Source organism: Rissa tridactyla, chromosome Z (assembly GCF_028500815.1).
Source record: "Rissa tridactyla isolate bRisTri1 chromosome Z, bRisTri1.patW.cur.20221130, whole genome shotgun sequence".
Lineage (NCBI taxonomy): Eukaryota > Metazoa > Chordata > Aves > Charadriiformes > Laridae > Rissa > Rissa tridactyla.
In genome coordinates, this window is record NC_071497.1 from 12,237,105 (window position 1) to 12,248,859 (window position 11,755).

General features: G+C 48.0%; 1 protein-coding gene across 3 annotated transcripts in view; it reads left to right on the plus strand.

The window, feature by feature from the left end:
* ECPAS (Ecm29 proteasome adaptor and scaffold) overlaps nt 1-11,755 on the plus strand; it is a 69,024-nt gene that overhangs the window by 53,895 nt on the left and 3,374 nt on the right. For all 3 annotated transcript variants that reach the window (XM_054184837.1, XM_054184836.1, XM_054184838.1), the window contains 12 exons: nt 933-1,022; nt 1,533-1,599; nt 2,458-2,549; nt 2,650-2,716; nt 2,952-3,143; nt 7,026-7,234; nt 7,732-7,775; nt 8,328-8,520; nt 9,136-9,280; nt 9,784-9,889; nt 10,049-10,137; nt 11,326-11,397. In XM_054184837.1, the coding sequence (XP_054040812.1) occupies nt 933-1,022; nt 1,533-1,599; nt 2,458-2,549; nt 2,650-2,716; nt 2,952-3,143; nt 7,026-7,234; nt 7,732-7,775; nt 8,328-8,520; nt 9,136-9,280; nt 9,784-9,889; nt 10,049-10,137; nt 11,326-11,397 (1,366 nt within the window). The remainder of the gene's footprint in view (nt 1-932; nt 1,023-1,532; nt 1,600-2,457; nt 2,550-2,649; nt 2,717-2,951; nt 3,144-7,025; nt 7,235-7,731; nt 7,776-8,327; nt 8,521-9,135; nt 9,281-9,783; nt 9,890-10,048; nt 10,138-11,325; nt 11,398-11,755) is intronic.

An 11,755-nucleotide genomic window follows, 5' to 3' on the forward strand; every position in this document is an offset into this window, starting at 1 on the left:
TGCAGTCTGCAGCAGCTGCTGCTGTCCCTCCTCCAGGCTGTGCCTGTCCACTGCCAGCCCTGCGGGGACAGTTGTGCTGCCCCAATCAATGCTTGTGATTTCCTTGGGGAGTGGAGAGATGGTATGGCTTCCCTGGATAGGATGAAGATGTCCTGCCTAATGAGCAATGTTCTCTCTATTCCTCTGTATTCTGAGGCTGGCTGGGAGGTTACATGGTAGAACGGATTATTCCCTTCGCCGTACCATAGCAGGAGAGGGAAGTGACAGCAGATCTGACTTCTGAAGCTCAGAGAGGGCTACCTTCAGTTGGTGTGTGATCCTGGAACTTGCTAGAGGATGGATCTCCCCTCTGCAGACAGTGTGCTGCACAGAGTGCTGGAAACATGAGGCTTCCTGCTTCGCCCAGTGGCATTTTAGGCGTATGAGATTAGAAATGTTACCAGTAACATCCCTCTTGTACCTTTATGTCATTCATTGCACTTGTTTGTCCTGACCTGTTTAAAAACTGTCTTGACTAGTTTCATTTCATTGTCTAGTTTGGATACGTTATTACTTCAGGGTTCAGACAGCTGGGGGAATGTTGGGTTTTATCCTAACATATGCACACGTTTGCATCCCTGTCCCTCCCCAAAAGGAGTTCTTGCTAGCGTGTTACTTTCAGCTTTCTAAACAGTTGGAGTGCAGAAGTACATCAGGTCCAGCAAGTGATAACTTGAGCAGGGTCAGCTCAGCATTGAAGTGGGATGAGAATCTGTATGTGGTGGAAGCCACTTTATGGCGCCTTTTTCCCACCATGCAGCAAACTCATGATTCAGTTGAAGACCAGCTTGCAGAACTGAGGCAGGCCTCAGCTGGAAGTAGAGCAGCTTAAGTCTGCCACCATTACCTTTCTTTTTTCTTTTATTTTTCCCCCATCTCTTGCCCTTCTCTAGAGCTTGCAGTATTTGGATGTCTCTGTCCTGGGTGAGCTGGTTCCTCGGCTGTGTGAACTCATCAAAAGTGGAGTAGGCCTTGGCACAAAGGTATGTCTGATTTTAATAGTTCATTTGGAAATGGAGAAGGGAACGCAGAGCCATGTCAACGTAAATACTGTTCTTTTGACTGTCTCTTTTAAAGTCACAGCTCAGGCTCATTCGTACAGGAGTCGTTTTATATCTGAGCCTCAATCCACCTACATTACTTGTGGCTTTCTAAATGTATGCTGCCTTGTCCTTCCCTGGGCTACACGGCTTTTGTGCTCTGTGACACTTCAGTGCAGAAGGTTGTCCTTGATAGCTGTAAAGCTCACAGGACGCACCTATCCTGAGTGTGGGTTCTGGAGACTTTTTCTCTTCCTAATTCAAGTCTTGTCATTTATTTGTTACAGACTCTTTTTCTCCTTCTACCCGTGTCTCCCAGCTTATCAGGGCAGAGGCTCAGTGAGCCTAGATGATGTTGTATGAGTCCATATGGCACTGCAGCAAGTATTAACAGTAATAACCAGGACCTAATACTGTTTTATCTTACCTTTGTTTTCCCTTGCAATCTTCCAGGGAGGCTGCGCCAGTGTAATTGTGTCGTTAACCACACAGTGTCCTCAGGACTTAACACCTTATTCAGGTAAGGTTTGTTCCCAGTGTCAAGTTTTAAAGATGCTTTTTGTTGCTGTTCTGTAGGTACTATTTCCTCCCTATTGGCCCTTGATTTTATCACAGGAATGATTTTTATGTGTATATTTTCCTCAGACAGCTGTTTGAAGTTGCCGTGTTGGTATGGGACTGGCTAGCTGGGGGTAGGTCCTGGGGATGTTAAATACCTCACGAAGTTGGAAGAGGCAGAGGAAGGAGTTGAGGGAATTTGCTAGTGCCCAGCAGGAACAGACAAAAATATGTCTAGACTTTCTTGGAGCAGACAAACAATGCCTGTGTTAGTGCTGTGCTGTTGATATGCACTTGTTCCTTCAACTTGAGCTATGGGAGGACCATAAACAATGACTTCGCTTCCTTGGATCTTAGTCTTCTCTTTACAGTTTCTTATGATTTGATAGTAGAAAGAATGTCACCTTTCTGTTGCAAAATAGAAATAAAGCTGAAAGCATGATCAGCTGGGGTGCTCATGTACAGAAACATGATGGATGGGGCTTTGAGCAGCCTGGTCTAGTGGGAGGTGTCCCTGCCCATGGCAGGGGGGTTGGAACTAGGTGATCTTTAAGGTGCCTTCCAACCCAAACCATTCTATGATTCTATGATTATCAGTCAAGGTCTGCAGGCTGAGGCTGGCAAAACACTAGCTGCTGCTGACCCTTGCTGTGTTATGCTGTGTTATGGTGTGCACTTGTTTAAACATAAGGACCAGACAGACCTATAACTCTGCAAACAAGTGATGAGGAAACATGCGTAAATACAGACGATCTAATGAAATGCAGGCTATTGTAATTCTTGCCCCAGCAATAAAAACATGATACTTCTCTTCCAACAGGCAAACTTATGAGTGCTTTACTTAGTGGCCTGACTGATCGCAACAGTGTGATACAGAAGTCTTTTGCCTTTGCTATGGGGCATCTAGTCCGGGTGAGTTCAGGCTTGAGATGGTTTTAGGTTTTATTTTGCTTTTTTGTTGTGTTTTTTGTTTTGAAGTGTTTGAGTGATTTGAGCCTCTTCCCTGTTACAGACTTCCCGGGACAGTAGCACTGAGAAGCTGTTGCACAAACTCAGCAGTTGGTACATGGAGAAGGAAGGTATGTTGCTTTTGAGTTGTTCAGTTACAGAATACAGTGCAGAAAAAGTTCCTGGTGATAGCAAAAGCTGGTAAAGAAGCATTTCTATATTGTGATGTTTCATTTCACTGGCTTAATAATTCCCATGCATCATTATACAATACTGTGCATTCCTCTGCTTCCCAAGAGGCAGACCAAGCTGTTAAAGGAAAATCCTGCTTCCCAGTCCTAACGTGTGATTGTTTTGCTCTTTCAGAGCCAGTTTACAGAACAGGCTGTGCTTTAACTTTGCATGCTATGGGACGCTACAGTCCAGATGTAGTGAAGAACCATGCCAAACATGTGCTGCCATTGGCTTTTCTTGGCATGCATGAGGTTCCCGATGAAGAGAAAGGAGAAAAAGAGAATTCTACTCTGTGGACTGAAGTTTGGCAGGAAAATGTACCTGGTAAGTTACAGTAAGAATGGTAAAACCTTTCTGGGAAACATGGGACAAGAAATATCATGCTTTCTGGAAATCCATTTTGGAAATACAGAGTTCTCACGGTAAGAGATTTGGGAAGCTTGTTTCCATTTTCTTCCTAACTAAAGATATCTTGTATGAGTTTCAGCAGGTTAGCTTCCCTGTGGCTGTTTAAAATAATTACAGAGGTGTTGATTGCTGAGGATACACAGACACAGTCAGGAGAAGTATTTTAAAGATTGTGAGGCACTGAATGCCACTCCAGTATGGCCCTGATTGTGGTGCAAATAGATGGACATTTTTGGAAATTTTGATGCCAGCCTTTAAGGGCTGCTGCACACTCTGAATCATAGAATCATAGAATTGTCAGGTTTGGAAAGGACCTTAAAGATCATCTAGTTCCAACCCCCCTGACATGGGCAGGGACATCTCCCACTAGATCAGGATGCTCAGTGGTATCCAGCCTGGCCTTAAAAACTTCCAGGGATGGGGCTTCCACCACCTCTCTGGGCAACCTGTTCCAGTGTATCACCACCTTCGTGATGAAGAACTTCTTAATGTCCAGTCTGAATCAACCCATCTCTAGTTTTAATCCATTCCCTCTAGTCCTACCATTACCCAGCATCCTAAAAAGTCCCTCATCAGCTTTCTTGTAGGCCCCCTTAAGATACTGGTAGGCCACTATAAGGTCTCCTCGGAGCCTTCTTTTCTCCAGACTGAACAACCCCAATTCTCTCAGTCTGTCCTCACAGGAGAAGTGCTCCAGCCCTCTGATCATCCTCGTGGCCTTTCTCTGGACACGTTCTAGCACGTCCATATCTTTCTTGTAGTAGGGGCTCCGTAACTGGACGCAGTACTCCAGGTGGGGTCTCACAAGAGTGGAGTAGAGGGGAAGAATCACCTCCCTCAACCTGCTGGCCACGCTTCTCTTGATGCAGCCCAGGATATGATTAGCTTTCTGGGCTGCAAGTGCACACTGACGGCTCACTCTTGTCCACCAGTACCCCCAAGTCCTTTTCTTCAGGGCTGCTCTCAAGCCTGTCACTGCCCAGCCTGTATCAGTGCTTGGGCTTGCCCCAACCCAGATGGAGGACGTTGCACTCGGTCTTGTTGAACTTCATGAGATTGGCATGGGCTCACCTCTCCAGGCTGTCAAGGTCCCTCTGGATGGCACCCCTTCCCTCCAGCGTGTCAGCCGCCCCACACAGAGCTTGGTGTTGTCGGCAGACTGGCTGAGGGTGCACTCAGTGCCACTGTCCATGTTGCTGACAAAGATGATCGCCTCTTCGTTATTCTTCTGCCTCAGCAGTGCCTCCAGGAGGATCTGCTCCATAATCCTACCAGGCACGGAGGTGAGCCTGACTGGCCTATAGTTCCCTGGTTCATCCTTCTTTCCCTTTTTGAAAATGGGGATTATGTTCCCTCTTTTCCACTCAGTAGGGACCTCACCAGACTGCCATGACTTTTGGAATACAATAGAAAGCGGTTTAGCAGCCTCATCCGCCAGTTCCCTCAGTACCCGTGGGTGTATCCCATTGGGTCCCATGGACTTGTTTACTTTCAGGTTCGTCGGATGGTCACGAACCTGATCTTCACTTACAATGGGTAGTTCTTTCCAACCCCTGCCATTATCTTCTGCGACTCCAGGAGTGTGGCTGGAGCCCTTGCCAGTGAAGACTGAGGAAAAGAAGTTGTCAAGAACCTCGGCCTTCTCCATAGCACTTGTCACCAGCTCCCCTGTTTCTTTTCTGAGGGGGCCCTCACCCTCCCTAGTCTTCTTACCACTAATATACCTATAGAAATTTTTGCTGTTTCCCTTGATCTCCTTGGCTAGATTTAATTCTAACTGAGCTTTAGCTTTTCTCACCAGGTCTCTTGCTGCTCAGACAGCTTCCTTATATGCCCCCCATTCTAGCTGTCCTTTCTTCCACTCCTTATGAAGTTTCTTTTTATGTGACAGTGTGTCCAGGAGCTCCTTGCTCATCCAGGCCGGTCTCCTAGCATTCTTTCCTGCCTTCCTCTTTGTCGGTATACTTTGCTCCTGGACACGGAGAAGGTGATCCTTGAATACTGACCAGCTGTCCTGGGCCCCCCTTCCCTCTAGGGCTTTGTCCCACGGCACTTTGGCCAGCAGATCCCTGAAGCGATCAAAGTCTGCATACCTAAAGTCCAGGATCATAAGCTTGGAATACATCCTCCTAGTTGCCGTGAGGATCTTAAATTCTATCGCTTCGTGGTCACTGCAGCCAAGGTTATCCCTGAGCCTCACGTTGTTCACCAGCCCTTCCCTGTTGGTGAGAAGGAGGTCCAGCATAGCACCTTTTCTTGTGGGTTCCTCTACCATTTGAAGGAGGAAGTTGTCATCAATGCATGCCAGGAACATCCTGGATTGATGGTGCCTTGCTGTGTTGTCCCTCCAGCAGATGGAAGGGTGCTTGAAATCCCCCATGAGGACCAGGGCCTGTGAACGCGAAGCCACTTCTGTCTGCCTATGCAGGGCCTCATCTGCTTGCCTCTGCTGGTCAGGTGGCCTGTAGCAGACCCCTACTGTAACATCGCCTTCCCCTATCTTCCCTTTAATCTTAACCCATACGCTCTCAACCATCTCATTGTCCGTCCCCATATAGAGCTCCATCGATTCTAGCTGGTCACTGATGTAGAGGGCAACACCTCCTTCCCTCCTGCCCTGCCTGTCCTTCCTAAAGAGCTTGTATCTGACTATCCCTGCATTCCAGTCATGGGAATCATCCCACGAAGTTTCAGTAATGGCCGCTATGTCGTGGCTTTCCAGCAGCACAGTGGCCCTTAACTCATCCTGTTTGTTGCCCGAGCTGCGTGCGTTCGCGTAGAGGCACTTCAGCTGGGCTGGCCGTCTTGTGCGAATCCCCCTTGATTCCCTTGGGGTGTCCCGGTGCATCGTCCCTGGCTTGCCTCAGGGCAACAAGTTAAGAGCCCTTACTAGGACTCCATCCCTCTGCCCCTGATGTGCTGCCCCACTGTTTGTCACAGGCAAGCATGAAATTATTGCCCCTTCCCCCTTCAAATGTAGTTTAAAGCCCTATCAATGAGCCCTGCCAACTCCTGCCCCAGAATCCTTTTCCCCTCTAGACAAGTGCATCGCATTAGCTGCTCGCAGCTCTGGTGCCTCGTATACCAAGCCGCGATTGTAAAATCCAAAGCCCTGTTGACGACACCAGTCCCGGAGCCATGAATTGACCTGTTGACTCCTCCTACATATTCCCTCGTCCATTGCTGACGTCAGAGGGATGAAGGAGACACAACTTGAGCTCCTGATCCCTTTACCAGTTACAGGGGACTTTGGCCTGTCTCTTGGGTTGGAGATCTCTCTGGTGATGCCTGTGGTCTTAAAGCTATAAAAGGGATTTTTTGCCCTGCTTTCTGTCTGTAGAGGGATATCTGGATGCATGGTGCAATGACTTTACTGGCTTCTTCTCTGACCCAATTTCAGATCTGGTCCTTCAGTCACCAGATTACTTTTCTGGAGTTTGTGAAAGGAGCTGCAAAAACGTTTTGCAGTGACCTGTTCTTGGGGAAAAAAAAAAAGTTATATCCTTAGAAACAGGCTAACCCAACGTCTAGTGTCTGCCATGTGGAAGGACTGAAATGAGCTCTTTGTCTAGATATGTGGTAAAGTTTTCCTTTGGAAGACCTAGAAAATAAAACCCATCTTCAGTCAGCCTGGAGGAAGTCTTTACCCCTTTGCCTGAAGTAGGCCTTGCTGATATGTTTCATGGCCAAAAAAAGATAAATCTATAACTGCTTTGGTTTTTTTGCTTTTTTAAAAATAAGATCATATTTTTGTTTGTTTTTTGGCAAAATTACTGATTTTCTCTGTTTGACATGCAGGTACTCAGGGCGGCATCAGACTGTATATGCAGGAGTTGATAACCATTACGCAGAAGGCTCTGCAGTCCCAGTCCTGGAAGATGAAAGCCCAGGGAGCTGCTGCTATGGCATCAATTGCCAAACAGACAAGCTCCCTTGTACCGCCGCATCTGGGAATAGTGCTCTCCGCACTTCTGCAAGGTCTGCCAGGGAGAACCTGGACTGGGAAGGTAAAAAAGGCACTGACATCTCATGGATTGCTGTGAGCACCAGCATGCGGCCCTCAAGCCAAGAAATGCAATGTTCTGTGCTGCAGAGCAGCATGTGTAGGAAGTCTGGCTTAGGGATTCTGCCTTTTGCCCTGCATTTAGCTGATAAAAAAATGACAGGGAAGATAAGTAGGTGGAATTCAGGTTGCTTTAGGAGTTGGGTTCCCACTTAGACAACTTCCACTGCACCATATTCTAGCCTTGAGGGGTACTAGCTTGTGCTCAGAGGCGCTGCGAGGCCCCTTTCCACTGCCAGTTCAGTGCAGACGGAAAGCCAAGTCATCTGCAGCCTCTACAGCAGGAGTGGCAGGAGGCAGACATCGCTTCTCTGGGCTGGTGTCACACGCATATTTCCCCACTACCTGTCACAGCAGAGTACAAAGGTTTCCCCTGTGCGGCCGGACTGTGCCATTCGGCTGTGTAGCATTTCTCAGTGGTATCTGTTTTACTCATTGCAGGAGGAGCTGTTAAAGGCCATTGCCAGTGTCGTCTCTGCATGCAAGTAAGTGTCTTGAAAGAGGTGTTACTCTCAGGAACTGATATCTCAAAAAGGAGGTTGTTGCACAGTGTTGCATGCCTGTCTGGTGCTAAGGAGAGACTAGAAAGTTGTGAACACCTTCCTGATCTCCCATCAGCATGTGAGGAATCTCTCTCCGCTCTGCTTGTCACTGGTGAGAGCTGTGAGGGGCAAGCGAGCGACCTGCAGAGGTAAATGGTTAATTTAGGGCAAGGAAGAGGATGTTGGGAGGCCAGAATTGCTAAGAAGAAAGAAGAGACTAAGGGGAAGGATGGACATCGGAGAGGGGAAAAGAGAGGAAGAGGCGGAAGAGCGAGGGGGGAAAGTGCATAGGAAACATATGAGGAAAGACAGGAAAGAAGCAGGGAGAACAGACAGGGTAAGAGCGAAGAAGAGCACCAGAGTCTACCTTTAGTTACAATTGTTGATAGGCAACCCTGTACCTGGACAGAGGAATTAATTCCTACCTGTGGGAAAAGTGATATTTGGAAAGGGATTAATGTGGGTCTGACAGTTTTTGTGTGACTTGTGTTTCAGTGCAGAGCTGCTGAAGTCAGTGCCTGGCCAGCCCACCATCAGTGATATTGTCCAGGCTGTCCTGAAAGAATGTCGGAAGGAGAATCTAAAGTATAAGATGGTGGCACTGCGCTGTGCGGCTGGTGTGCTGCAGGCAACAAAGGAAGACCGGTTCCAGGAGCTGGCAGATATCATCTTTCCCATGATAAAGAAGGTGACAGTTCAACTTCTTGAGTTTTCCCTCTTTCAAAGCAAAACACCCAAGTGGTGACAGTCCATCTGATGCTGTTAAGTACACACCAGGCTTCTGCCCAGAAGGCTGCTGATGTGAGGATACCCCACACTCAGCAGGTCCTTGGTGGGGCTGAATACCAGACCGTTGCTGAGCCCTGGGGGGGTTGTACCTGTGCTGCCCAAATTCTAAATTAGCCCAACTGATGTCCTCCCTGTGGTGTCCAACACTGCCCCAATACCGCATTGAAAGTTAATTCCTGGCTGTGCTACAGGCAGCAAGGGACTCCTAGGAAGCTGTGTAGAGTGCTTCTGTTTAGTATCTGCAGCGCTCCGCAGCTCTGCGAGTGGGACTCGTATAGCACAGGGAGATGTTTGGATGCGAGGCCACGGAGCCCGCTGTGTGCTTCTGCAGGCTGCCGATAGCGCCAGAGCTACTGGTGGCCAAGGGGGCCTGTGCTCTGTCTGTATGGAGGCACTGACTGGGTACAAGGACTGGTGTGCACAGGCTGCCAGGAAGACTGAATTGCGCTGAAGTGTGTGGCGAGCCTGCCCTCATCCTGCTGTCCATCATACCTTCCCCCCATGGCCTCCGCAGAACTCTCTTGAGAGCATGGGCACGGGTTTACCAAAGCACGATGAAGAGGACGAGGACATGAGGGAGAAAGAGGTGCAGATGGAGTCCCTGATCTGCGCCTTCGAGACCCTGGGCAAAGCCTGGCCGAGGAGCCCGGAGACACAGCGTAAGTCAGCTAATGGTGTTCAGAGTGAACTTTCTCAGCTCAAACTGTTTCCACTTAAAATGAAAAGGGGGAGGAGGGACAGACTTGGAGATCATGTGTGGAGTGGGGAGGCTCCTGAGGAGATGCAGGATCTCACTGTCTGCAGCTTGCAATATCTTCAGTGAGAAAGCTGCCCCAGCAGCTTTACCAGAGGGTAGCCCATCCTTGGCGAAATTCCTTTACTGTTGTCTTAAATTCACTTCACCAAACTGTTGTGAGTTTGTGGAGATATGTAGGATGCCTGAGGCGGCTTTCCTAGTCAGTAGCAGCCTAGTTCTGCTGCTCACGTTTATGTTTGCATCAAAGCTGGTACAAGGTGGAGGAACTGGGTATATCAGGATGTTGACTTGGTCATATGCAGCGACTAGCTTGATGTCACTTGGAGAGGAGCACAAGAAACAGCAGGAAGTGTTTCCTTCAGCCTTTCCCTGTGGTAACACAGTGACATCCTTATTTTTCTATAGGTTGCTATTCCCAAGAGTTTTGCAAGTTAATGTGTGACCGTCTGAAGCTCAGCACATGGAAAGTGCAGCTTGGAGTGCTGCAAGCCATGAATGCCTACTTTCAAGGGTAATTCTCCTTTTTGCAATCCACTTCAATGGTGTTTCTTTCCTTTGTTGCTTCAAACTGTTCAATGAAATTGAGGATGACACTGGAATCTCAGAGGAAGACGAGCAGACTCCTGTCCCAGTGACACAGGGTGTCTGATGATGATTTTGCATTTCACAGGCTAATGCTGTTTGATGAGGAGCACTCAGACCCTGTGGCTTTGACAGAAATACTGTTGGAAACCTCTTCATCTATCACGCATTCTTTAGGTAAATGGACTTTGCCTGATTTGTGGTTGATGATGAATTGCATGTTAATACATTCTTCCTCTGGGGGTTGGCTGGTGGATAAAGTGCAGAAGAAGCCTAAGCTGTCAGAGATAACATTTTGCCCTTCTTTGCACTGTGCTGTGATAATTCTGATTTTGCAGTAACTGTTGAAGATGGTACTGTGCTGGGTGCTGTGCACAGAGAAGTAAATTTCTCTGGTGCAAGAGAGCTTTGAAAGGGGAGGGAGAGGCAGACAGCAGACTCCTGTGCATGCAGTCTCTCAGGAGTGCAAATTGCAAATGTAGTAATTTTCTCCATGCAGAAGGTGGACCCCACATAATCAAGCTATTACGGAATTAATGAAACACAAGTTTTTCTCCTCCACAGTTCAGACTTCTTGGATACGTATGGATTGGAGAGACCCCAAATTTTCTCAGACAGCCAATGCATGATGCTCCAAGGCTTTGAGGCAGTTTGTGCTCTGCTTGAGCAGAGTACCCATGGGGCTGTTAGTGCTACCTAAGTAATGTTGACAGACGTGGGGCTGCTTATTACCTTGGTAGTGTTCCCACTTGTCCTGTGACCGTAACAGTGCCCCAAGTCCCCTCACACCTCCATGTGACTCTTGTTTCTGGTATGCCTAAAGGCAGCACCTACTTCAGAGCTAGCTATGAATCCAGAGTTGCCTTTGGGGAAAGTTTCTTCTAACTATCAGTCCTCCTGGAATGAGACTTCAATAAGATTTTGGCTCAGGAGACCACATAACTTTTTGTGACGAGCTTGTGCTTGATGGCATAGGGTTTATGTGCCCTCACTTAATGCCAGTTGTTAGAATTTGGGTGGCTTATAGCCTTTACAACTTACCAAAAGAACAGCCTGTTATGCACAGACATGATCACATTGCAGCTATGCCAGCGTTGTTCTCTTTCAACATGTGTGAGGAGCAGTAACACTGTCGTGACCGCAGAGGCGATGCACAAGGCTTGGTTGCCTTCTCTACCTCTAGTTGGTCACTTTCTGCTGTTCAAACGTGTCTAACTGAGGAGCACTGCAGACTGACAGCACAAATGAGCTCAGTGAGCACCACAAAACTGGTCCGGAGACCACTGTGGTGACTGCTGTTTGTACAGTTACTGTGTCTTTGGTTCTCAGTGTGGTTGTTTTTTGTTTGTTTTTTAAATCTCTTAGAAAACAAAAGCTACACGTCCATAAGAACAGAAGCTTTGTCTGTGATAGAACTGCTGCTCACCAAACTGCAAGGTGAGACTTTTTGCTTGCCACCTGGGAGAGCCACTGTTTGGTCAGGAAGGCACCTGTCTGTGTGTCCTGGAACCCTGGAGAGATGGTGTCACCTCCTGCTTGCGGCACTGTGTGATTTCGGGGTGGTGGGGACTCGGAGTTCTGTGCTTGGTGACTTGGGAAACTTGGAGAGGGCTTGAAGTAACTTTGGATAAAGTCAGGGTCTAAAGTACTGTTGGATACTCCTTGGGTGAGGAAAATGCCCAGCAAGGAGGGTCCCAGGGAGAGCACACGGGACTGAGCGTGTGGTCACATTCTCTGTTATGTGCAAGCTCCATAGAGAGGTGAGCTCCTGTTTGTGCAGAAGAGTAGCTTTCAC